The sequence below is a fragment of the Zalophus californianus genome, chromosome 1 (assembly GCF_009762305.2).
Source record: "Zalophus californianus isolate mZalCal1 chromosome 1, mZalCal1.pri.v2, whole genome shotgun sequence".
NCBI lineage: Eukaryota > Metazoa > Chordata > Mammalia > Carnivora > Otariidae > Zalophus > Zalophus californianus.
In genome coordinates this window covers 98,257,739-98,284,527 of record NC_045595.1, presented here as the reverse complement: position 1 = coordinate 98,284,527, position 26,789 = coordinate 98,257,739, and the positions used below count along the sequence as shown (strand labels likewise).

At 35.6% G+C, this 26,789-nt stretch overlaps 1 protein-coding gene across 5 annotated transcripts in view; it reads right to left on the bottom strand.

Annotated features, from left to right (window-relative positions):
• TRPC1 (transient receptor potential cation channel subfamily C member 1) overlaps positions 1–26,233 on the bottom strand; it is a 70,962-nt gene extending 44,729 nt beyond the window's left edge. The window contains exons 1-4 of one of the 5 annotated variants that reach the window (XM_027584205.2): positions 25,604–26,232; positions 15,631–15,785; positions 9,086–9,187; positions 4,369–4,571 (exon numbers count right to left, since the gene is read on the bottom strand). In XM_027584205.2, the coding sequence (XP_027440006.1) occupies positions 4,369–4,571; positions 9,086–9,187; positions 15,631–15,785; positions 25,604–25,778 (635 nt within the window). In that variant the 5' untranslated portion in view covers positions 25,779–26,232. Of the gene's footprint in view, positions 1–4,368; positions 4,572–9,085; positions 9,188–15,630; positions 15,786–25,603 lie in introns of all 5 variants that reach the window. The other 4 variants (XM_027584206.2, XM_027584207.2, XM_027584208.2 and 1 more) reach the window with 4 other exon arrangements.
• Between the last annotated feature and the right edge of the window lie 556 nt (positions 26,234–26,789).

Genomic DNA, 26,789 nt, shown 5'->3' with positions numbered 1-26,789 from the left:
AGTAGAACAAATGATTGGATATTGCAAAAAAATTAAAAAAAGAACTTAGATCCTTATCTCACACACATATAAAAGTTTACTCAAAATAGATTATAGACTTAAATGTAAATCATAAAACTATAAAACTTCTAGAAGAAAACAGATTTTCTAGGAGAAAATCTTTGTGACCTTGGGTTAGGCAAATATTTCATACATATGACACAAGAAATAATCTACAAAAGATAAAAGTGATAAAATGGGTCTCATCAAAATTAAAAGTTTTGCTCTTCAAAAAACACCAAGAAGAAAATGAAAAGACAAGTCACAGACAGGGAGAATTCATTTGCAAAACATATATCTGATAAAGGACTTGTGTCCAGAATATACAAAGAACCTTTAAGACAAACAACCCAATTTTTAAAAATGGGAAAAAATATGAATAGATACATCATCAAAGAAGATATATTAATGACATATAAACACATGATAAGATGCTTGATATTATAAGGCATAAGGGAAATGCAAATTAAAACCACAATGAGATACTACTACACTTCTGCTAAAATGGCTAAGATCAAAAAAACTAACAATATAAGTGACCATGTGGAGGAACTGAAACCATCATATATCACTGGTGAGAATGTAAAATGATACAATCACTTTGGAAAACAGTTCGGCAGTTACTTAAAAAGTTAAACATACACTTACCATACACCCAGCAATTCCACTCCTAGGTATCTACCCAACAGAAGTAAAAAAAATATGTCCACACAAAAACTTATATGTGAATGTTCACTGCCAAAAACTAGAAACATTTCAAATGTCTATCATCTAGTGAATGTATAAACAAAAGATTCATCCTTAAAATGATATACTACTCAACAATAAAAAGGTATAAACTACTGATATATGCAATATGAATGAACCTCAAAATATTATGCTAAGTAAGAGAAGCTAGAGACATAAGTCAATATATTATATGATTCTATTTATATGAAATTTCTAGAAAAGAAAAAAACTATAGGTTATAGACCAGAAAAAAGATCTGTGGTTGCTTGGAGCTAGGAATGGGAGCAGGGATTGACTAAATGGGCATGACAGAACTTTTTCCAGTGATGCAAATGACAGAATATTGGATTCTGGTGATAGTATACACCTGTATACATTTACTGCACCTGTATACATGTACTGCATATCATCAATCTCCATATTTAAAAAAAACTTTTTTGGGGTGCCTGGGTAGCTCAGTTGGTTAAGTAGCCGACTCTGGCTTTCGGCTCAGATTATCATCCCAGTGTCCTGGGAGCAAGCCCCATGCCCGGCTCCACGATCAGTGGGGAGTCTGCTTGAAGATTCTCTCTTCCTCCTTCTCTGCCTCTCCACCCCCTCAGCCCCACTCATGTGCACATGCTCTCTCTCTCTCTCTCTCTAAAATAAACAAATAAATAAATCTTAAAAAAAAAAACCCACAAACTTTTTTGAGTCTTGTAGTTATGTGATTATATTCTACATAACTTTCTGGTATTCATCCACACCAAGAAGAATATGGGAATATGAAATTCTACATTGTCCAAAATACTTTTAAGACAGTAAGTAATTTCATATGGTTCAACCTAAATATTTGGACAACAATAAGAACGGAGTAGATGAGACAAGATTAATATCAGGTAGGCAAAATTAATGAAATAGGAGAGGAAATTTTAATGGAATCTGTATAGACAGAAATCAGAGAGGGAATTTCTAACTTCAACATGTAACTGATGGTCATTGATGGAGACTAGTTTCCAATCTAACACCACAGTTAAGAGTCACATTTCTAACCAATTAGAATTCTAGTCATTGAGCAGAATATAGAACCTCAAGCTGATCATACTGGTTAGATCCAGAGACAGGAGGAGAATTGAGATTGGTCAAAGGACACCTGCTCAAAATTAAAGTTAGAATTTTTACACAGATTTGAGGATTTATTCACATATTACTTGTGTAGTTAAAATAAACAGCTTTCAAACTAGTATTACTAGAGCCTCATAGTTCACTGATTTTCTCAATGCCAAATCCTACTCTTCTAGCCAAGTTGTACAAATTCAACTGCTTTTAAGGGTGAAGTGGCTAATAATAGGAGTAAAGTTGAATATACTTTAGGCTTACAGGCACTCAAACTCAAAACTATAAAAATCACTGTGCAGTTTAAACAAAGCACTTCTCAACTTTTAAAAAACTTTGCCTTTCTTTGATAGATAGTAAAGATTGCAAACATTTCTTTAAAGTTATTTAAAATTTCACAACACATGAAATAATTGAGACTAAAACCAAATCACAGCAATTATATTACTGAAAATGTTTTTCTGAACTACAGTGGTCCATTACCCTTCCCTACCCCATTTAAAATTATCCCCCCTAAGGGGTGTCTGGGTGGCTCAGTCAGTTAAACTCTGCCTTTGGCTCAGGTCATGATCCCAGAGTCCTGGGATCAAGTCCCGCATCAGGCTCCCTGCTCAGCGGGAAGCCTGCTTCTCCCTCTCCCTCTGCTGCTCCCCCTCTACCCGCTGCTTGTGGTCTCTCTCTCTCAAATAAATAAAATCTTTAAAAATAAATAAATAAATAAAAATAATAATAAAATAAAATTATTGCCCCTAGATCTTATCATCACCTGGAACTTCAGCATCTCTAAAATTTAAAAACGAGTAACTTTGTAAATACAGATTGCCTCATTTTCTTATTGCCAGTATAGTGGCCCTTCAACTTCACCAAAACCTTCACCCGTATCTCTTTTTACTCATTTTGTTAGCCTCCTTTTCTTCAGCAAGTCTACTTAGCAATTCCTAGAAATGACTTGTAGTCAGGGCATTTGACACTTGCTATAACTGTTTTCTCAAATATCAATAACAAACTCTCTCAAACTTTTCTGTAAATACACCACATCATTCGGAGTTCCCTAAATAAACCACAATCACATACTGTACTTTCTGCATAAAACAGAAAGTTTTTTTTTTTTAAAGATTTTATTATTTATTTGAGGAGGGGTGGGGTAGAGGGGGAGGAAAAGAGAGAATTTCAAGCAGACTCCCCACTGAGCACAGAGCCAACAAGGGGCTCAATCTCATGACCCTGAAAATCATCACCTGCACCAAAATCAAGAGTCAGAGGCTTAACCAACTGAGCCGCCCAGGGCCCCTCTTTTTATTGTTATTCATACCTAAAGACCAAGCTCAAGCCACAGGTCCTCTAAAAGCTTCCAGAACAAAGCTTTTTCCCCCACCTGAAACCAAGCCAGGCTTAGTGTTCTCTCCAGCCCCAATTCCTACAACCTCAGCTGTTTCAACTACACACATATTTAATAAGCATACAATTTGGAAATATTTATATTTAATATTAATAAAGGATTTTAAAACTAGAAGAAGCCTTAAAGATCATTTCTGCTAGCCATTTTACAGACTAGTCATTATATGATATAGCCATAGCTATCAACCAGATCTTATAAAAAAAAATAGATCTCACTGTAAATAAACCTGAAAATAGAAAAACTTTCCAGTTCAACCTCTGCAAATAAACATTAAACTGATTCCCAGGAGACTTTCTCAATTTATGGATCTGTGACTATCTGTCAATCCACCAAAGATCTGTCCTTAACATAAGGAAGGAGTGAGGGTGAATAGCTTGCAGCTTTAAGGTTAATTTCACGTATTGTAAAAACAGTTTGTCAATGGGCTGCTTAGGACTTCCAGACCATATTTCCCATAGTAAATGTTATACTTGATATAATCTCAACTGTAATTGATTACTACATAGATAATATATATATAAAGACTTAGGCTGAAAATTAGATTCTCAAGTGTAGCCCAGAACCTTATACAACATGCCCATATGTGTGCTCTTGCTCAACCCATCCAAGATGGGATACTTTCTCACTCATTTTCTCCTCAGTTGTTGTTAATATTTTGACTGGGGAGAAAGGGAAGAGAAAAAGATTTAAATATTGTGTGAAAGGGGAAGTAAGAGGCATAACAAGTTAAGTATTTAGTCAGACAGAAAATACGTTTTCTTTCCTTATAAATAAGATAAGAAGGGGCATCTCCACCCCTTCTACTATTTGGAAATTCTCTTAGGTTAATAAACTCTGCTTTTAAAAAGTAAATAATGTCTCTAAGCCCCACCAGCAGAAGCATGAGGTAAACCCTATTCATAATTTGAAGGCTCTTCCTAACTATGCATCATTTAGTAAACATTTCTAAAAGATGTAAAACTCATATTAAGCAAAGGAACTAGATGTTTAGCTTTCATAAGCCACTCCAATACCATATTTCTTAAAAGCTGCATAGAAAGAAAAACAACAAAAATTTCACTGACATATACTTTACTAAATCACACACCTATTTATCAAAACCTTACCTGGAATGTCGGAGACTGTCCTTTTTGTTCTTTGCAGAACACAATGTGCATTCACAGCCAACTGCATGGGGCTTGGGTAGAGATACATCCTGTTTTAACAGCATTGTAAGAATTTCATAGTTGTTACGATGAGCAGCTAAAATGACAGGTGCAACATCCATAGTTGTTGAATACTCAGGATTCTGAATTCGCTCCATTAGTTTCTGAAAAATATTTATATAAATGTCCAAAATTATTATTTGTGACTTCAAAACAACATATTTATCTGAAAATGAAATGAAAAAAAAAACCAGAAGGCACAAAGAACACAATAATTATTTTTAAAAATATGATAAACATTTTACCAGGACTAAATTTTTTTGAAACCTGAAAATTTTAATTAATAAATTCAATATAATCATGACAGACAAAAATCTTCAATAGAACATATTCATACAACTAGAGTTTTGTTTTCCTAACAAAGAAGAAGTGAGGATACCTAGACAAATACTTTAGAAAAAAGTGTTTAATTTTCACAAGATTATGGAAACATGCATGACAAGGATAAAGAACAAGAATCTTAGAAAAAGAATATAAAGGGAAAAACAGAAATGTTAAAAATAAGCAGAGTACAAATGCATGAAAAAAACTTAAAAATTCCACCTTTATGGCAAACCTTGCCACATTAATAGCAATGAGGCTGCCTGAAAGGGATAAGTAAATAGGAAGCACTCTTCATTTTATGTAATTCTTTACATATTCTCAATCCTTACCTATACTATTTCCTGTTACAAATGCACAAAAACACTAACAATGGTAACTATTATTAATGAGTCCAGGACTGTTAGGCACCTTACATTTATCATGTCATTTAATCCCCACAATAGTCTGCAAAATTGAGCATTGTAATCCCCATGAAGAAACTGAGGCTCAGAGAAGTTAATGTGCCCAAGCTACACAACAGAGTGGCAAAATGCAGATCAGAACTCAGGTCCGTATTACACCAGAGCCTGAGCTGCTTTCCCTACATGGGCTCATGGGCCTGGTGATGGCATGACATGAGGAAAGAAACATTAGTAAATAAAGAGTCAGCGTTAAATAAAAAGGTTGATTATTGTATGACTATTGTATATTCTTCCCAATACTTCTCACTTTTTCACATGGGTTTTCCTGAGAGCTGTTTGATTCCATTGTATAAGCTTATCAAGTTCACAGGGTTTTTTTGGTAATTTTTATTAACATCATAAAAATAGTACACACATACTATAAAATATCTGAAACATATAGACAAGCAGAAAGAAGAATAAAAATTCCCATATTCCTACTATGCAAAATACATTTTACAGTATCTCCTTCTAGTCCTTTTTCTACTATACCACCTTTTAAGGACATCTTTGGCATAGTGATTTGGCATCAATGATTAAAAACAATGGTCCTTAATATTTTGAAATTCAAGGACCCTTCTAATAATTTCATAACCAGAATTTCTGGGAAATAAAATTCATGTATAGAACTAGCATGTAATTTAAGAAAATTCATAGACCTATGTTCAAGATATTTTGTTTTGCTTATTTAAATAACACTACCACAAACATCTTTATGAATACAGCTTTTTTGAAATTTAGGATAAACTCATTAACCACAGAAACCCTGAACTGCAATAATAGGTCTAAAGGCCATGAACAGTTTTGAAGCTTTTGATATATATTACTAAAGTTCTTTCCATAGGTTATATTTCCAATAATACAGGATTGTACCCATTTCACACTCAAGGTTTACTCACCAGCACTAGGCATGGTCATTCCCAATTTATGAGTGAAAAAAACTATCATGAAATATTACTTTCCTTTCCTTTGATTACTAGCTAAGTTTTAATATTTTCTGACATACTTAGCTTTTTCCCCCTTCTTTTATGAATAGTTTCTTTATATACTTCCCATTTATTTATTGGAAACTTTAAATTAATGAATTTATTTAAAAATAACAAAGAAATCTAAAACTTTAGCCCGTTCTCCCCTTATTACTGGTTATAAAGAGAAGAAAATTATATTTAAATAATGTCTTCATTTTTCCTATAAAACATACTTGACTAAATGAAAAACATTATTAGAAGATTAAAATGCATTATTTCATTGCTCATAATATAATCTACATACTATCAAAAAAAACCCACCTGTATTTGAAAAATCAGTATTTATCAAAAGACAATTTTGATAAGCTTAAGAATACAGAATAAATTCACTGAAATGGTAAAAAAAAAAAAGTATGTAAAAATATTTCACATTGCCTGTCAAGAAGTATTAGGGCTGTTAAAATGTGATCTTACTGTCACTAGAAATACTCAAGCAAAGGATGATAACCCTTTTTGTTAGAGATGAAGTACAAAGTGTTCTTTGGCTGAGGGATGAAGACTGCCAGAGCCTTACAACTCAAGAGTCAACTGGTGGTGCTAATGGTGATGAAATAATGTCAGTAGGTTGCTCCAATACCCTGGCATACAACACCCCACCCTCCGTGCCAAGAAAGTAAACGGGTAAAAAGGCTACAAGGTGGAATAAGTATACCGAAATATAACAGTGACTGCAAGACAGATGACAGAAAATCGAATAGGATTCTAGACATTTCTGATCATTTGGACAGGTGCTATATTCTTAGCCTTTTTTTCCCCTCTGTTCTTTTTGGTTTCTTATCACCACTTAAACTAGTTGGTACTATCCTCTGGAGAAAGTCATGCTTACAGAAACTTTGTAATACCTAAATGAAAGTAAAGATTTCAGTTAATATATGGTAAAGTATGCAATTCAGCAGAGCTTCTCATTGTTCTCAGATAATGGCAGATAATGCACAACCGATTTATAATTCTATCTTAAAACAATATTTTTCTTCAGAGGATAGCCAGTTTACACTACCAGCAAGTATTTAAAAACTGCTTGTTTCACTACATCCTCACCAATAATGAATGTTATAATTTTATGTATATATAATTTTATATATATATAATATATATAACAAATATCTCATTTTAAAGTAGAATTTATTTGGGGTGCCTGGGTGGCTCAGTCGTTGATCATTAGTGACTGTCTTCCTAATTACAAAAGCAATAAAGAAAAATAAAAGGAGTAAGAAAAAAATACCCTTAATTTAGCAATGAGATGACTGCTGTTAGGTAACATTTTGCTACATTTCCATATAGTTCTTTGTCTGTCCATCTTTTTAACCTTGGATCATATTATATGTCCAGTTTACTATTCCCATTTTTTTCACTTCCTATGTCATATTTATCCAGGTTCCTAAATATTCTTTTAAAAATACCATTTTCATATGTACGTAATTTTTATTATTTCCAATCTTTTATTTGGGGATGTTTAAATTGGGTCACATGATTTTTTCATTGCTACAAGTAAGATCACAATTAACATTCTTCTCCCCATTTCTGACCAGTTCCTAGAAGGGGAAACACTAGATTAAAGAATATGAACATCTTTCTTATTTATGATATACTCTGCCAAACTGCTTTCCAAAATACCCTCCCCACCAACTTGTATTAGACTGTACCACTCCCTTGCCATCAATGATAATTATTTTTAAAAATCTTTACTAATTTGCATTATCAACAATAGCCAAACTATGGAGAGCCCAAATGTCCATCAACTAATGAATGGATAAAGATATATATAATGGAATATTACTCAGCCATTAAAAGAATGAAATCTTGCCATTTGCAATGATACGGATGGAGCTAGAGTATATTATTTTAATATATTAAGTGAAATGAGTCAGTCAGAAAAAGACAAATACCATATGATTTCACTCATATATGGAATTTAAAAACAGATGAAAGTATGGGAAGGGGGGGAAAAAAGAGAGAGGGAAATGAACCATAAGAGACTCTTAATGACAGAGAACAAACTAAGGGTTGATGGAAAGAGGTGGGTGGGGGTGGGCTAAATGGGTGATGGATATTAAGGAGGGCACTTGTGATGAACACTGGGTGTTGTATGTAAGTGATGAGTTACTGAAATCTACTCCTGAAACCAAATTGCACTGTATGTTAACTAACTAAAATTTAAACAAAGAAATAAAATAATCTTTGCTAATTTGATAAGCAAAAATTAGTATTTCATATCTTATTAGTAGTAAATTTTAATATTTTATATTTTCTTTTCTGAGATTTTTTTCATGCCCTTTTCTGATCTTGGTGTTTTTCATCAATTTGTCAATTATTAAGATTATGAATTTGTGATATATTTTGAAAATATCTTTGCCAGTTATTCATCTGCTTTCTAAATTTTGCTCTATATCTGAATTCCAGAAATTTAACTTCTATACAGCCAAAGGCTGTGCCATTTGCTTTTTATGATCAGAAAGTCTTTCCACTCATAATCAGTTAAATATTCACCTACATTTTCTTCCAGTTTTATGGTTTCACTGTTTATATTTAATTGTTAAATCCATCTGGAAACTGTATTTACAACCTAATCTATAGAATGTCCAAAACTAAAAATATTGGTCCACACTGACAAGATTATGGAAATATCACTAATTTTAAAAAGGTTTCTTGAAAGCAAAATTAATTATTCCTGCAAGTATCTACTTACTTTAAGGCAATATTTTACAGAGTAAAAAAAATCCATTTCTTTAAAACAAAATAAATTTGGGGGAAGAAAAAAATGGGAATGGGTCAGGAGATCTATTTTGGTTTAAAAATCCAAATTAATAAATATTTAAGAGTACTAACTACTATAGTTGGTCTTGATGATCGTTTTGGTCGATGATTAAGTAGTATATCAACAGCTCCCACTACTTCAGAGTCGATTGCCACCAAAAGTGCATCTGCGGACTTTAAAAAAAAAAAAAAGGTTAAAAATGAAAATGGAGGATAAAAAGGTAAACTATTTATTTTTACTAATTCTTAAATAAAACTATCTTTAAATTTAAGCTGTATTATGTACAGTAATACTAAATTTTTAAAAATTTAGACTGTCCAAAGAGTACATTTGCTTGCCTTAGCAGTACTTTTGCGTACACACACAAATTTCTGTGCTGATTTCACTGCATAAGCTGGTAAAAAAAAAAAATAAATAAATGCTTGCTAGAAGGGTTTACTAATGGAACAGTGCTGATCCATGGAGTATTCAAAGCTGAAATTTTTTTTCAAGACCTTTACTTGTGAACTTTGAACCAAAAAGAATCTTAACATTCCAGATCTATTAAAGAAATTGTCAAGATCTATTACTACTGGTAAAGGATTATGTTCATTCTAATAAAAATGATCATCAGGGGCGTCTGGGTGGCTCAGATGTTTAAGCGTCTGCCTTCGGCTCAGGTCATGCTTCCAGGGTCCTGGGATCAAGCCCCACATAGGGCTCTTGGCTCAGCGGGGAGCCGGCTTCTCCCTCTGCCTCCCCCCACCCGCTCATGCTCTCTCTCTGTATCTCTGTGTCTCAAATGAATAAATAAAATCTTAAAAAAAAAATGATCATCAATGCAACCATGAGGATAAGGGGCGCCCTCTGGTATCAACTTTAAAACCTATATGGCTAACTGAAATGTTACAAATTTGACATTAATATTAGCAATCTTATCAAGTAAAAGCTGCAAAAAACTAGGCTGCCAATGTTCCTGGAGAAAAGAGGGAGAAGTGACTTTACGGTTTTACTCCCAAACTATCATTCATTTTGAAACTCCAACTCTGACGGGAGGAAAAAGTAAATAGAAGCTGAGCATTTGGGACTTTCCAACACTCTGTAACAAAGTGTACAGTCCATACTTGGCAACTGTGACATCGGGTTTTTGGGTTTCTTTTTGTTTTGTTCTATTCTGTTTTGTTTTAAGGAAAACCATAAAGGCAGAAGGGAAACATGGGGACAAATAATGATTTAATCTAAGAGAGTGCCCTGATTATTTTCAATCTGTACATTTTAAAAACTGTTATAATCTTTAATAACCATTTACATCAACACTCTCTCTTGAAAATGAAACCATATCAGATCTTTAGTATTCTTGGAGCTGAAAGGAATAAAGCTTCCATAAACGTTATCTAGATGTCAAAAATAGGACTAAAAACGACAGACTTTGGATACCGAAAAATAGAAATAATCACCCCAAAGAACTGGGGGCCACATTCAACCATTAGGAACTGCCTGTGTATTTCCACAGGAAAAACTCCCCACCCCAATGAGAAGTTTAATTTTTTATCCCTTAAAACTTTTAAGGTTCACTGGGTTGTAGCCTATTCTTTAAATCTAGCATCATTATTCTTCTGCTTTGCAAACATTTCTCTTCAATTTTTACCATACTTGGTCAAGTGGAGCAAACAAAAAGAATTATGTGTTCATTACTAAACATTTCATTTATGATAAATTTTAACCTATAAAGCTAACTATATAGTAATGCTACTGCTCTCCAAGTCAAAACACCAGTCAACTCCAACCATCTGAAACACAGCCATGGATCCAACTGCAAATTTCCAAAAAAACTATATTGAGCTGTGACAAACTAACTTCACGGGCATTATTTCCCAGAAGGAATTGTCTCAATGACACTGACTAAGAGTTGTCTACAAATGAAGGATAACTTGCTTTCCCCAAGTATTCTTCAGATCTTTACTGAATAAGGAAACAGCTAGATAAAAACTAACAAAATAGAAAGAAATGAAGAAAAAATTGCTAAAAGCTGACTACTGAAAAGATAAAATACCAGTATAGGAAAACAACTATCAATACAGAGCAGTCAGAAGCCATTTAATATAAGGACAAACATGTTAATAGTTTCAGATTATACAAAGCAAAGTAAAACAATTATATTTTCAATGATTCCCACTTACGATGATAAAGTTAAATTATATTCAGATACACTATTTAGTGAAGAATAAAGAAAGATTCATGTTAAATCTCTCAATGCTTAAAAGGATAAGCTTCAGGTATAAAAATATTTGTATAAAAAAGTCATGTAAATAAGGAGTTACCATTAACTTGTTCTGCACAAATCATATGCTATTTGATAAATCAAAGGAAGTTCTGAATGAAAAAAGTTTTAAATTATTTTTAAAATATCTATAGGACAAAATGTCCTCATTAGTTTTGCTTCCCAATTTCTCACAAATATTTGACCATCCCTTATTAAAATTTATTCAATATGTATATTTATTATGTATTAATGAGGTTGCTTACTATATTCCTTCCCACCTCAGAAAATGTCTTTTCAACAAATCTCATACTCTTTTCTCTAGACTCAGAGTAAGAAGCTTCTTATTTCCTTTCCAAAGCTAAGTTTTCCACCTTGGTATTCTACTTAATGCTTTTCTGTCTTCTACAGGAACTTGGTCCTTTGTTTACAGAAATACCAGTCCTAGCCTCCATCTCCCAAAATATGAAATACTTCCTCACTCTTTGCTACCTTGACTTGATCCTGTCCCACTCAAGTTTTCTTCCTCTCACTTCGTCAAACTTCTCAAATCATGCATATCATTTTCTCTAACTCTATTGATGCCAGTTTCAAAATCCAATGGCCCTTCCTACCCCTTCACTTTCTTTGATTTCTAAGCAACACATCAAAACTGCTCCTTTGGTTTTAACAATGCTGCACTATCCTAACTCCTTTAATGGAACACTTTCCTTCTATTGCCTTTATTAATGTAGATGCTCCCTGAGAAAGAATCAGCACCAGCCATTTGCTCTCCTCTGTAATTTCATCCACTTTCATGATGCAAGTGATCGTCCCATGTCCATGACTGCTGTATCTCTCCAGCCTGACCTCTCTCTACACATGTAATTTCCATCGGTAACTGTCTTTTGGAGACTGCTTGATATGCCCCAAATAAACGAGGCTAAAACCCAAATTCACATTTCTCTGCCCCAATCTTTACTTCTTAACTTCCTGTGTTTCTTTCATCCTTCTCCCAGCCACCTATGTTTAACATTTTCAAATCATCTTGGTCTCCTTTACAATTCTCCCCTCCAAATTTAAATATTAAGTTCTATCAATTCTTCCTTCATAACATCTTTCACAACTGCCATTTTTTCTCCTATCCTTACAGCTACTATTCTAGGTCAGGCTTCAACTTCTTCAGACCTGGATTACTGTAAAAACTGCTCACCCAAGCTATAGCCTTCTCCACTTGCCATTTTTCAATCTATACTGAACACAGCCACTAAAATACATTTCCCAAAATACCACTGGACACAACACATCCCTTCTCAAAAATCATTTAATGAGCCCATTTTCTATAAACCCAAACTCCTTAGCCTGGCATTCTGGCCCTTTTCACTGGTTTTGTTTGTTATTTTTCCAGATATTTCCCACTACTATCCAACCCAAAGATTTTGTTCAAAAGGCTAAGTCAATTCATTTTCTCAAAAATATACATTGCACATCTTTGTTAACATCCTTCCCCACATCCCCTGTTCTGGAGTGATCTACATATTTTGGAGAGTAGTTCTGGGTAGTAGGTAAAAACATGGACTCTGGAACCAGAACCTGAGTTCTAATTCCAGCTGGGCCATTTGTGGAGTGTCTTTGGGCAAGTTACCTAAACTTTTTGTACCTTGGTTTCCTCCTCCATAATATGGAAATAATAATAGTACCGATCTCATAGGTTGTGAGGACTAAGGAAGTGAATATATTTAAGGTACCTGGCACACAGTATCACTATAAAAATATTGACAATTATTGATGTTTGAAGGCTGAGCTCAACCAACACTGTTCCATGAAAACTTGATTAGCTCAATCCACAGTAACCTTCTCTTTTCTATGTTTCCAAAATATCTATTGTAAAGCACAAAAGTTTAAGTATAAAACATGATTTCTCAACAGTGACATTATTGACATTTGGGGCCAGGTAATTCTTCGTTGTAGAGGTCGTCTTGGGCACTGTAGGATGTTTAAGCAGCATACCCAGCTTCTACTCACTAGATGCCAGTATTGATCCATCCCCCAACTGTGAAACCAAAAATGTTTCCAGACATTATCAAATGTCCCCTGGGGAGCAAAACTGTTCGGTCAAGAACCACTAGTATAACATAAGAGAAAGTACATGAAAGCACTTTGTAACCTCAAAGTAACATACAAGGGTCAAGTATTATTACCACTCAGCACGTATCAAATACACATCTGCATTATTTAATTGATTTGAAACTTGTATGTACACGTTGACCCTTAAACAATGCAAGAGTTAGGGGTGCTCGCCCCCCACATAATTGAAAATCTGCACATAATTTTTAACTCCCCCCAAACTCAACTACTACTAGCCTCCTGTTGACCAAAGCCTTACCTATGACATAGTCAATTAACACATACTTTGTATGTTACATGTATTATATACTATATTCTAAAAATAATCTGGAGAAAAGAATATTAAGAAAATCATTAAGGAAAATATTTACAGTCCTATACTGTAAAAAAATCCATATATAAGTAGATCCATGCAGTTCAAATTTGTATTGTTAAAGGGTCAACTATACTTTCATTATCCAATTAGTTTTAATATGCTTTAGTATGAAACTCATGTTTTCCTTATTCATTTCCACAATCACACCCCATGGAAGGCCTTGGACATCTGTTGACTGATAGGTAAGACAGAGGTAACCTGAGACAGAACACAGTGAACTGGAAAGCGCATGGGATTTGCAGTCAGAAGACCAGGTTCGCATCTTAGCTCTGCCTTCACTTATTTCAGAACTTTGAGCAATTCATTAAAGTCTATGAGCCTCAGTTTTCTGATCTATAAAATGTGATATCTATATAGGTTGGCTATGATGTTCAAATACGATCAGGAACCATGTGAAAGAACCATGTATATTGCAGAATTATTATATACATAGGATCATATATGTAAAAAGACAAAAATGACGATTATACCATAATACTTCATTTATCCAGAATCATCAAGGTCTTTCTTTATAACCTTATTTTCTAGGTAACTGAAGCTTATGCCTTTAAGTATTTAACTTTGAAATTTAAACTATTTTGATGGAAGTTTTCTACTTTCAGAAGTACTATACATATTCTTCTATCTTCTAAAACAATAGGTACTGAATATAATTTAACTTTTACTTACTTACTCTGGCCATTGTAAACATTAATTAGAGATTATCAGATATGAATGCTGTTGACCTCTTTATTAAAGAGAGTCAGAGGTACTGTGCCCCATTTTGTTTCACTGCAGCCCTCATGCTCCTTCTGTTGCCCCTCTGATTCTCTATGCATTAAAGACTAAGGACTGAAGTTTGTTAAAGTCGAAGGAGGGCTCTCATACTCCTATGACTAAAGTTTATAAATGGAAAACTTCATGGCAGCTACTGCTCAGAGATGTTTTTTGTTACTTTCTGATTCTCAGTGGTGTTCTGGGTAACTGAAATTGCTGGGAAGGCAATTTCTTTTTCTGCTCTATGTATACATAGAGACAGTACCATAGATTGCAATGCATATATATGTACATAGAACTAACCTACTTATATTTTAAAAATCTTCTGTGAGGGCTTCCTGATGCCACTCAAAAAAAAAAAAGTCTCATTAATTTGAAGCTACAACAGAGCAATCATACTATTTGAAAGAAAAAAAAAAGTGCCAGGATTCATGTGCTCCCATCATAAGCAAACCCAAAAGAAAAGGAAAATAATATTATTAAATTTCCTTTCAGAATCTCTTGACTGAATTCTCTCAAGACTTATATGCATGCCTGCTTTTCTATGTGAACTGATATAAAGACAAACAGAAAGGTCTATATTTTCCAGTTAAAAAAAATTTGTTCATCTTTAGTTATAAACACTAAACTTCAGACAAAAGGAAAACTTAATAAAATTTAACAGGAGAAAATCAAAATCAAATTGAAAATTGCATTGTGAGTCAGGAGCATTTTGTTCTTATGTTTGTAAATTACATGAGCCACAGAACAACCTGTTCCCCTGACACTTCAGAACACGTGTACTATTTTTAGATATATAACATAAATAGTAATAACGTAAGTAATAAAAACAAAGTCATCTGTAATAAATCGTGATAATTTACCTCTGTGAGATGTTATAAAACATATAAGGGAGGAAGTAAAAATTTGGAGGGAAAAGATAAATCAAGTCAAAATATACTTTTAAAAAAGGCTTTTTTTGGTTTGTTTTTAAAACTTTTAGTGGCTCAAGACAAAATAAAGGGTGAAAGATAAGAATGAAAAAAAAAGGAAGGGAAGAAGGAAGAAAGGGGGGATGAAAGGAAACTAGAAAGAAAGAAGAAAACATGGCATATCTAACAGTATTTAGAAGCTACTGGTAGAATTATCTAGCCTTGTACCTGACAACCGTAGTCCAAAAGAAGCTGCAGTATATCCAAGTTTTCGTTTTCAATAGTTATGGTAACAGCATTTCTCCCAAGCACATCTACGCAATTTATGTTCAAGTCACCTGAACTGTTTTCCTCCAAAATCTTTTTAACCATATAATAGTCACCTAAATAACAATATACAAACATAATTTAATATCCAAGACATATTAGATAAGAATGACTGTAAAAACTTAGCCTGTTGATTTAAAATTTAAAAACCTAAACTCATTTTTGTATATGGAAATGTGCAAAGAAAATGTGAACATTTCCTTGCTGAAAACCTTATCCTGATAAAATACTATGTACCTCAGCTGCAAGCAAAAAGAAAAAATTTTAAATGTGCAGTTGAAATAAAAGTTGTTAGTTTAAAATTCACAACTGACTGATTATAAGGAGAGAAACTTTTAGAAGATATTTAAAGCAATGATGTCCATAAGTACGGACTGGAAACTAGAAAAACCTAAGAAGCGTAGAGGATTTAAGTTTTACACCTCAAATACATAAACACATTTACTGGCACATAATAATGGTTAAAAATATGATCTAAAAACAAGCAGAGGATATTAAGAAGTGGTTTTATAGGTAGGGGAAAAGTAGTTTGGAAAAGCAGTATGAATATATATATATATATATGTATGTATATATATGCTATATATATATATATATATATATATATATATATGCTAGTGGGTATGCATAGTAAAAGGGAAGGATGCCAGAAATTCCTTTCCTCTCCTCCCCACTCTCCCAACACACACACATACACACACACACACACACTGCCAGAAATTCCTCTCCTCTCCTCCCCATTCTCCCAACACACACACACACACACACACACACACACACACACACACACACACACACCTTATCTCATTAATGAACCTGTTTACATGGCCAGGGAATATTCAGCTCAAAACTCTAAGGCAGAACTAGGATTAATGATGGTAAAGGCTCAAGTGAGAATATTTCAAAGTGAAGTTTCACCTGTCAGGAGCATGCAGGTTACCTTCTGCCTAACTCTATTCTGTCTACATCAAAACAACTGACCCATAGGGGAAAATGAGAATAAGTACAGAGGTCATCATTTTCACCCAGTGCCCATTATATTTGTCTGTTCACCAGCTAGTGCAGTAATTTGGCAGAATAAATCAAAAAAGAAGTGCTAAATAAATAAAGCCAGGTGGGTTTTGTTTGTTTTATTTCATTTAACTTTTGAAACATAAGATCAATAAACCATTTTAAATGACTTGCAAATATAGTTGTCCTTAAAAGTCTATGAATAATAAACAGGAAAAGAACAATCAGAGTGGAAACCCCAAGGAAAAAGAAATGAATAATTTCATGATACAGAAGGAAAAAACCCTAAAACTTAACTAATTGGGTGAATAAGAAGGAAAAGTAACAGATTTCTGTTAAAACTTCTAACAAATTTGCTATTTTTAGCCAATGACTTTAAAGTCCCCACACATTTTGGAAGAAGTTGAATAGTAGTTTTTTTGATGGTATATTTCCTTAGTTCCCTCAAGAAGAAAACTAGTCACAAAAAGAAATATTTTCCTCATAGCACTACTAATTAATATTTAAACACTTTTGTTCCATGACAAAAACTTACCAAACACTTCACAAAGTGAAGCTCTCAGTCACAAGCTGAACTAATAGTGAACATACAGATAGACCAGTGAAAATTTAGCACTATTACTGGAAAACAATGTTTAAAACCTTATTTAAGGTGATTTCAATATATTAGTGGTCAGAGAATGCCTCCCATAAAAGCTCTACATTTTCTTTGGTTTCATGATGTGTCTAGGTGAGAACTAATTTATCTAGGGACTCATTAGGCTTTCTGAATCTAAAGACTTCTGCCCTTCATAAATTCTGCAATATTTTCAGCCATTCTCTTCAAATACTGCTTCATCCTCATATTACTCTTTTTTCTATTGGAACTTCTATTAAACATTATGTTGGATCATCTCATTCCAACTTCTGTGTCTCTAAAGATTTATTGTTCCTCTTTCTCTCTTCTATATTCTTGATAATTTCTTCAAATCTTCCAGGTACTTATTAATTTTAATTAACCCATTCATTTTTAATGACTATTTTTTACTTAAGTTTTATTGGATTCCTTTCCAAATCTTTTGATTTACCTTATGTTTTCATTTCCTTAAGATTTTAGTCATTTTATTTATTTTTATTTTTTTAAGATTTTATTTATTTATTTGACAGACAGGGAGATAGCGAGAGAGGGAACACAAGCAAGTGGAGTGGAAGAGGGAGAAGCAGGCTTCCCGATGTGGGGCTCGATCCCAGGACCCTGGGATCATGACCTGAGCCAAAGGCTTAACGACTTAGCCACCCAGGTGCCCCAGATTTTAGTCATTTTAAACATACTTATTTTATGATTTCTATACGGTATTATCTAAGGCCTCAGGGATTTAATCCTATGTGTTGTGTCTACCGACTCATTCTTGAGAATGGGTGACTGTCTTCTGAATTTTTAAATTGGGTGTTGCAAACTCTTCATGCAGATTAACTGTGGGAATCCTGGCAGCCTAGTTTGAAAGATTGTAACATCAAGGATGTTTTGCTTCCTTCTTCTGGATAACTCAGAGGTTTTGCTATCCTATCAATCTTTTTTATATTTATTTCTCAGTTTAGGTTTTCACAGACCAAGTAGGTAATATTAAACTCCAAGCCCTGGGGGCACCTGGGTGGCTCAGTCGGTTGAGTGTCTGTCTTCAGCTCAGGTCATGATCCTGGAGTCCCAGGATCAAGCCCCATGTTGGGCTCCCTGCTTGGTGGGCAGTCTGCTTCTCCCTCTCCCCCTGCTCCTTCTCTCACTCTCTCTCTCTCTCTCTCCCAAATAAATAAATAAAATCTTTTTTTAAAAATTAAAAATAAGTAAACAAACAAACTCCAAACCAACAAGAGAGAGGACTACAGCTGCAAATTCTTACTTACAAGCTTCACTGTAGTCTCCCAGTGCTGGTGGGTGGGTTCTTTTCTTCATCTACCCCTTTGCTACAGGTACAGTGCTTTAAGGATCCCGATTTTATGCATGGATGTTGTGCTAATTTCCCACTTTGTACAAACACAAGGCCTTATAACCTGTTTCCATATGTGCATTGAAATTCAAATCCCTATAATGCCTGGACCAATAACTACTCTTGCCCCATCCACAGAGTAGCCAAAATGTTAGCTCACACACTCCTCTGTTCTTCAGATCATTTTTGGATCATGAGTGTTTCCTTAATTTCTTGAAAGATCAGCTGTTCACTTAAATGGACATTTGTTATATTTTAACTGACATTTCTAGGTGATTTGAAGCAGAAGGGTTTTCAGATTATCTAAGTCAGCCATTTGTCAGAGACAGAAAAGTATAAAAAATTGTATAAGTACAATTCTTATAAAATTTTATAAATTTCAGGTATAGCAAATGGAAAGAAACAACTGCTACCTGTTTTAAAACTTTAGATTGCTGTTTCAAGAGTAATTGTATTGCAAATGTCAGATACTCTAGCTTTAGGTTTCAAAGACTATTTCCATTACAGTCAGGGGACTATACGAGAAAATAAAACTTAAAAAATCAAACCAAGTAAGTAATTTTCATCCCTAAAAATAAGAAGTTCCACCCTGCGACAGCTGACATACTCATGCAAATGAAAAATTACATGCTATAGTCACAGAATCTATAGGAAACTAGAGTGGTTTCTAAGTATTCTACCTAAGTTTACATTTGCAAGCCATTTAAAACAATGTGCTACATTGTTAAGCCCAGAACAGTCTTAATATTTGGTATGAGTGTATATGTACAAAGAGGTTAGTAAATTTAAAATACAAAGCAAGAAGCTAGTTATAGAGCAAGGATTACAATTTAAATGCCTTTTATGTCAAATATATGAATGCTTTTCATTTTATATTCAAGTTGCTTTTAAGAGTTACATAAATCGTTTGTCTTTTAAAATGTAATATATACAAGGAAATGCAACATAATCTTTTTACCTTTTGGCTAGATGGTTCTTTTTTTGGTGAAGGGAAAATAAACGTTTCAATCAATTCCACTAGTACACCAATTTAATAGCAAGCCTTCTCAGCTCCCTCTCCAAAATAGTTCCCATACTCATCCACTTGTATCCATGTATACTGCTACCCACAGTCAAAGCCACTATCATCTCTTTCCTGGACTCTGCAATAGACTCTTTTTTTTTTTTTAATTTTATTTATTTATCTGACAGAGAAAGAGCACAAGTAGGCAGAGAGGCAGGCAGAGGGAGAGGGAGAAGCAGGCTCTCCGCTCAGCAGGCTCGATCCCAGGACGCTGGGATCATGACCTGAGCCGAAGGCAGACACTTAACGACTGAGCCACCCAGGCGCCCCTCTGCAGTAGACTCTTTACTGAAATAGCTGCCAATACTCTAATACAAAGCTCAACACACTTTTTCTATAAAGAGCCATATAGTAAATATTTCAGGCATTATGGGCCATATTATCTCAAGTTGCAAATATTCAAGTCTGCCCTTACAGCACAAAAGCGGCCACAGACTACATATACACAAATGAATTCCAATGTGTTCCAATAAAACTTTATTTGTGAACACTAAAGTTCTAATTTCATATAATTTTCCTATTATAAAATATTATTCTCTTGATTTATTCCCATTTGAAATGTAAAATGTAAACTATTTTTAGCTCACAGGCCTTAGAAAAACAGGTGGTGAGGATCTGGCCTGTGGGCCATAGTTTGCTAACCTTGCTGTAGCCCCTGCTCTAGTCCCACCCCTTTAATCCACTGTCCACCTAGCAGCCAGAGTGATCTTTTTTAAATTAAAATCACTCAATTCCCAAAAATCTTGAGATTTTCCATCACACCTAAAATAAGTGCCAAAATTTTCACTGTGGCTTACTAAGCCCTACGGCACTTGAGCTTTGCTACCATTCCCTATTAACCTTGTGCAACTCTTCCTGTTTACTCACTGTGATCTTTCTAGACTAATGTTTTCCAAAATGCAGGTTGCAACCCACCAGGAGTCATGAAATCAATGTAATGAGTACTAAACAACAATTTTTAAAAATAAAATGATATATAAAACACCAGGGTAATCTCATGGATCTTTAGCAATCGATTCACCCTGGCCAACTGTGATAAACCCTTAAGAAATATAGTGAGGGGCGCCTGGGTGGCTCAGTCCTTAAGTGTCTGCCTTCGGCTCAGGTCATGATCCCAGGGTCCTGGGATTGAGCCCCGCATTGGGCTGCTCTGCGGGAAGCCTGCTTCTCCCTCTCCCGCTCCTGCTCCCCCTGCTTGTGTTCCCTCTCTCACTGTGTCTCTCTCTGTCAAATAAATAAATAAAATCTTAAAAAAATACAGTGGAGAAATGTTACAATATCAATTAAGAATAGATGATTCCATCTCTTCTTCATTGGCATCTCACTTTATTTTCTGGCATATGATGGTAAATTTTAATATCACTAAAATGGGAGCATTAATGTTGATCAGTTTAGTTTAATTTTATAGTATCCAAATTTTCAGTTAGTTGTGAAGTATGGGAGAATTTATGTCAAAAAAATCTGTAAAGCTTTTCAAACTAAGTTTCTGTAACAAACTTTTTGAGTGTGTCAACTGCAACAATCTAATTGAACTATTACTAAAGACACTTAAAAAAAGATTTTATTATTAAAAGGAAAAAGAATAATGAGGTAAAAAAATACAAAGACATGATCAAATTTAGTTGCTGGATCTGTAAATACAAATAGTGACAATAATGATTAAAATGTTAACTCTATAGCAAACTTCAAATTAGTTTGAACCAAATTCTAAAAAGAAAAAAATGCAAGACTTTTACAGTGAAAGTGACTTAAAAATGTAGTTTTACCCAAATGTGCAAAACCCAATATTTCTCATAAATCCGTTTTATAATCATACTTATAAACGAAACCTTAAAAATTAAAGATACTCAAAAACATGGTATGTTTGAATATTTTTGAAAAAAGACAATTATTACTGTAAGTTCTTAGCCATTTATGACTGTTAATGAAGACTATTAATGATAATGAATATCATCTGGCAAAGGAGCAAAGATTCACTCTGCTGTAGGAAAAAAATTATACTTACAGCATAGAAGGTGATGCTTTTTTTATAGTAAGTAAGTTGACAAATTAAAAATTATTAACAGTATACTCTTGTATCTATTAGAAAAACAATTAGAAGCAATGTTTATTTTGTAATTAGAGTCTGGTATGACTGGTATATGATGCAATTCAGTGATGTTGCAAGTTGTATAAAATTTTAGTTTACATCAGTTAGCTAAAAAAGTCCCATTAAATATATTAAGTACGGTCTTATTAAAATGGCAGTTTAGTATTACTTCTCCCAGAAATTCTGCCCATTTTAAAAGCATGCTTCGTCCAAAGTTATGCAAATTCATGTAAGAATTCAAACATCAAGGCACCCTTCTACACAACGCAGCAAATCCCACCACAAAGGTGACGTAAGACCTCAGACTAGACTGAGCCCAAGGACAGCTCTCTCCATCCCTCCTGTGCCCTCATGCTGAAATTTCAAGAAGGGCACCCTGACTCATTAATTGCAAATAGAAATTTCCTGAAAATGCCCTTCATAGGGAGTTGAAAGGTCCTAAATCAGGACTAAGTCCTTTCATTATTTCCTTTCTCTGCACAAGAACTTATCATAGCATATTAAAGGGTTAATATAGGTTTAGCTCGTGAACATATACTAAAAGCTACCATCTACTCAAGTTATATTAAAAGAGGTAAATTAACATGAACTATACTTAGTTAGGCATTCCCTAAACCGATGTAGTAACCCTTTCTCCAGCCATCAGGCCTGAGTAAACCACAGGCTCCCACAAATAAAAGTGGCTCATTATCACATTAACTCTCAATGAGAGAGGAAAGAGGTGGTCATAAGAATCCTGCTTAATATTTCATAAAATAGCCAGCTGTTGTTTCAATTATCTTTCACCTCTGAGTTGCAGCATTCTATGTCTATAAAGAATATGAATGTGCTTTCTGAGAATTTTACTGGGGGCAGGGCACATACTTAACTTGATTGTCACTAGTACAGGAACTTTGACTTCTTCTTCTAAATTTTATACAAAGAACCAATGATACATGATTCTGACCTACTTTCAAGATAAATAACAGCCACTATTAAGCAGCCACTACCTGGAGATCAGTACTTACCTAGATATATTGAGCTCATTTTTCATAAAAGCCAGCTATAAATCAAACAAAATCTTTTTCTTTCCTACTTTTTTCCTTTACTCCTCAATGTGTACACACCCATCCACTAACATCCACTAACATACACATAACCAAAATCTCCATAATTTTTGCTTTAGGAATTCTCCCTAAATGGACTATATGATAAACATTTTGTACACATAGAGTAGGATTTCTAAATGAAAAGGATGAGAAACATAGATACGACAGTGTGGATTTGTTCTAGTGCTATTAAAGCTTTTCACTTTTATTGGATAAATATAATCCACAGACTCAAGGTTTATAAAACATTCATAGAGAGCAAGTTTCATCTCCAACTAGTAAATCCAAATTTGGATATGTCTTTTCTAACACAAATGATTTTCATTCATTCAACTACAACTAGATCAATACAACATAGTGTTTAAGAGTGCAGGCTCAAGCAGATCTGAGTTCTACCACTTCCTAGCTAATGTAACCTTGGGCAAAGTGATTTTAAAATTTTGCTAAGCGTCATTTTCCTCATTTGTAAAATAGGTATAACAACAGATCTGGCTCATGGGGTTGTCAGGATAAAATGAAATCATCTATGAAAAGCATATACACTCTACCCTAATGCCTGTTTTAGCAAATGTTTGCCATTCAGTTTGATGAAAGCTCCAATGTAATAGTGGAAGCTATCGCTACTTCAAGAAATTTCTTACTTTTAGATTAAAAGTAAAATACACTAAAAAAGGCTTAACAATATTAGTGAATATAAACATGTAAGCAAATAAAAATACTGCTATAACTCAAATTTATTTTTTCAATGTAAATTGTATACCATAAACATATGTAATTTAAACCATTTTTCCAAATCTAAGCCAAGAATTCATTTCAACATACCTGAAAGAGAAAATACCTATTTAATCTCACTCATGTAAAAAAATGTTTAATTTATAGAAGGGGAAAAAAAAAAAACATGCATATTTACCTTCCACCCCACCCCCAAAAGCTAAATCTCTCCGAGGATCTTAATGTTATAAAATGGGAAATTGGCAAAGAATAGGAAGCTATTTCAACTAACACTACTGGATAGGCTACAAAACTATCATATATGAAAACTTTCATTTGAGGTATACCATGCAATAATTCTAAATATACATACCATTTAAGTACTTTCTCCAACCACATTCCATTATGACATTCCTCTGTCCTCAGTTGACAGCAATATTAAATTCCCTTTCTTGACATACTTTCTGTTTGCTTTAAAATAACCACAGCTCAGTAAGCTGGGGTAGATGCAGCAGCCACTTACTCATTCTAGTACAACACAATCTTGTCCCTTCCCCTCTCAGAGAATTTTTGAGGGAAGAGAACTCAGATAATCCACGTCAGTAATACTAAGTAATTTTACATAATCCACAGTGACTTTTGTGAGGTTATAAACATATTCTGTTTCTTTACATTTCCAAGTCTATTCAAAGTTGTGTCCATGGTGGACTTTAACAAAAGCTTCCATAATATAATTTAATACTATTACATAAGAACATAAAAGTGTCTGACGAGAGACACAAGTGGACTGTTTATATGTTAATGTGTTCTCAAAAAGTTGTGTAAATAAAATCCTATTTCAAAAGCAGTAAGAGAGGTGAGAAAGGCTGTGATTTATTAAAAACACACTCATACATACAAACAAAAAATCCTCTGTAGTTAATCTTTTCACAGTGTAAGCTGCCCTTTGAGTTTGTGTTTGGAAGTTTGCAGGATCCTAAACAGAGTATTCCTAAGTGAGCATGGCCATTGTAAGGCAACTTAATAAATTTAGAAAGAAAAAAATTACAGCATTTTCTTACATGTGGGAAATAAAAGCCCTCTTAGGGCAATCAATTTCCCATTCCTTTTATTATATGCATCAATATAAAGCATGCTTAAGTGAAGAGATTTTATTATGGCCATAAAAGTGATTGATTTCTAGTTGGTTTTTTTTTTTTTGAAAGAAAAACACATTAAATACATTCCACAGTTTTGCCTGTAATTGTTTTGCACGACCATTTTTTCCAGAAGGTTCAAGGACAATAAACCTTCTTCTCCAATGAAAAGCACGAACAAAGTTCCGCAAATTAAAAAAAAAAAAAAAGTTTGGCACTAAGGCATAATTTCTCCAGTCCTATCTTTATCTCCACCCAGGATACTGACATATCTAAATCCCATTCAACAGTCATTGAACACCAAGGCAATGGGTGGCTGAAGCTAATAATACCAGTACGGGTTTAAAGAAAAAGAAAAACAAAAACCAGGTGAGAGCCCATAAACACGAGGAACCCTAAGCAAGGTCATGGAATTTTCTAACTAGAAGGTCCCAAACTAGACAAACCCTGTGGGATTCCAGAAAGAAAGAACAGAAGCTCGGAGAGGGAGACCAGGTCATTCAGGGGGTTAGTAGCAGAGGCGGAGGTCTGGTCGGCAAGTCTCTACCTAAACACCGGAGCCCACAAAGGGAGGCCACGGCCAGAACCGCCCCAGGTGCGGTGCTCCGAGGGCTGCACGCCGGCTGCTCCCGCCCGCCAGCTCCACACTCACAGGGCAGAGGCGGTGCCGGGTGGCCCGGGAGAGGCAGCGGGCGAGGCGGTACAGAAGCTCCGCGCGTGAGGGAAGAATGACCCAAGGTGAGGCTGGGGAAAGGGTGAAGGGTGTGGAGGGCAGGGGCGCCCAGAAGTGGAGAAAGGGGCCTAGCTCTCACCCTTGTCGCACGCCAGCAAGAAAAGCTTCTCATTCAGGGTGTTCTCCTCCTTCACCTCCCGCACATCCTTCAGCGCCATCACCTCGTTCGGCGACGAAGAGGAGGATGGGGAGGAAGGAAGGGAGGAGGAGGAGGCGCCCGAGAGATCCGTGCTCGGGTACAGAGCCGCCATCATCGCGGCCCATGAAGGGGGCAGGCCAGGAGACGGGGGCGGGGCCCCCACCAGACCCGACCCCGACCCCAGCCCCGCCCCAGGGCTGGAAAAGGGATGAGTCGTTCCCACGGCCGCCTCAGCGCGCGGCCCGTTGGCCCCAAAGGGCGTAGTCTCCCCACGGAGCCAGCACTCGCCCTCCACTGACAGCCCCAGACTGGTGGCGGCGCATGCGCGGCCCCGGGGCCAGCGCCCCCTCCCCAGTCGTCGGCGCCCGGGCCGAGCCGGTCCGCGCCCCTCCGGGGACGACAGAGTGGCGCGCGCCAGGGCGGCAGCTGAGCGCGGGGCCGTGCCAGGAGGCGCAGGGGCCGCGCTGGGGGCGGCCCGGCCCGGGAGGAGGATAAGAGATCTGTGGGGAAGGAGCTCCGAGAGCGATTCTGCGCACGTCGGGCTCCCGGGCTGTGGGAACCGCCGGCCCAGCTGCGCCCGGAGATGTTCGCGACTCTCCTCACGTCATCTTCCGTTCTGCTATAGCGACGACAACGGGGCGGGCTCGGGGGGACGGGGCCGTTGTGGGGGGCGGGGCCTACGTACGCCACGCCCCCGGTCCTCGCCAGTCCGCTGCAGCCTCGAAAGGTATCCAGTTGGTGAGGGCTAAGTGAACGGCCCAGTGCGACCTTTCCACACCCGGGTTGTTGAGGTAATTTACCTGCGGTCCCCTGCTGCATGTAAACATGCAGCGGTATGGGTACTGAACCTTTGACGACTTAATGTTTAGTCGAACCCCCCTTGTGGAATTGTCTAATTATTTCGTGTTGGTCACGCCGCTAGACTTGTGCTTGTGTGTGTGTGTGTGTGTGTGTGTGTGTGTGTGTGTGTGTGTGTGTTGTGTTTGGACTAGCTAAACTCATTTCTAGACTATTTTTTCAACAACTTGTTTGTGATATAAAACTGGCATAACATTCTTGATGTCATACATTTATTCGCATGTAATTCAAGTGTACCAACACGTAGCCATTGGATAAGCACATTTTT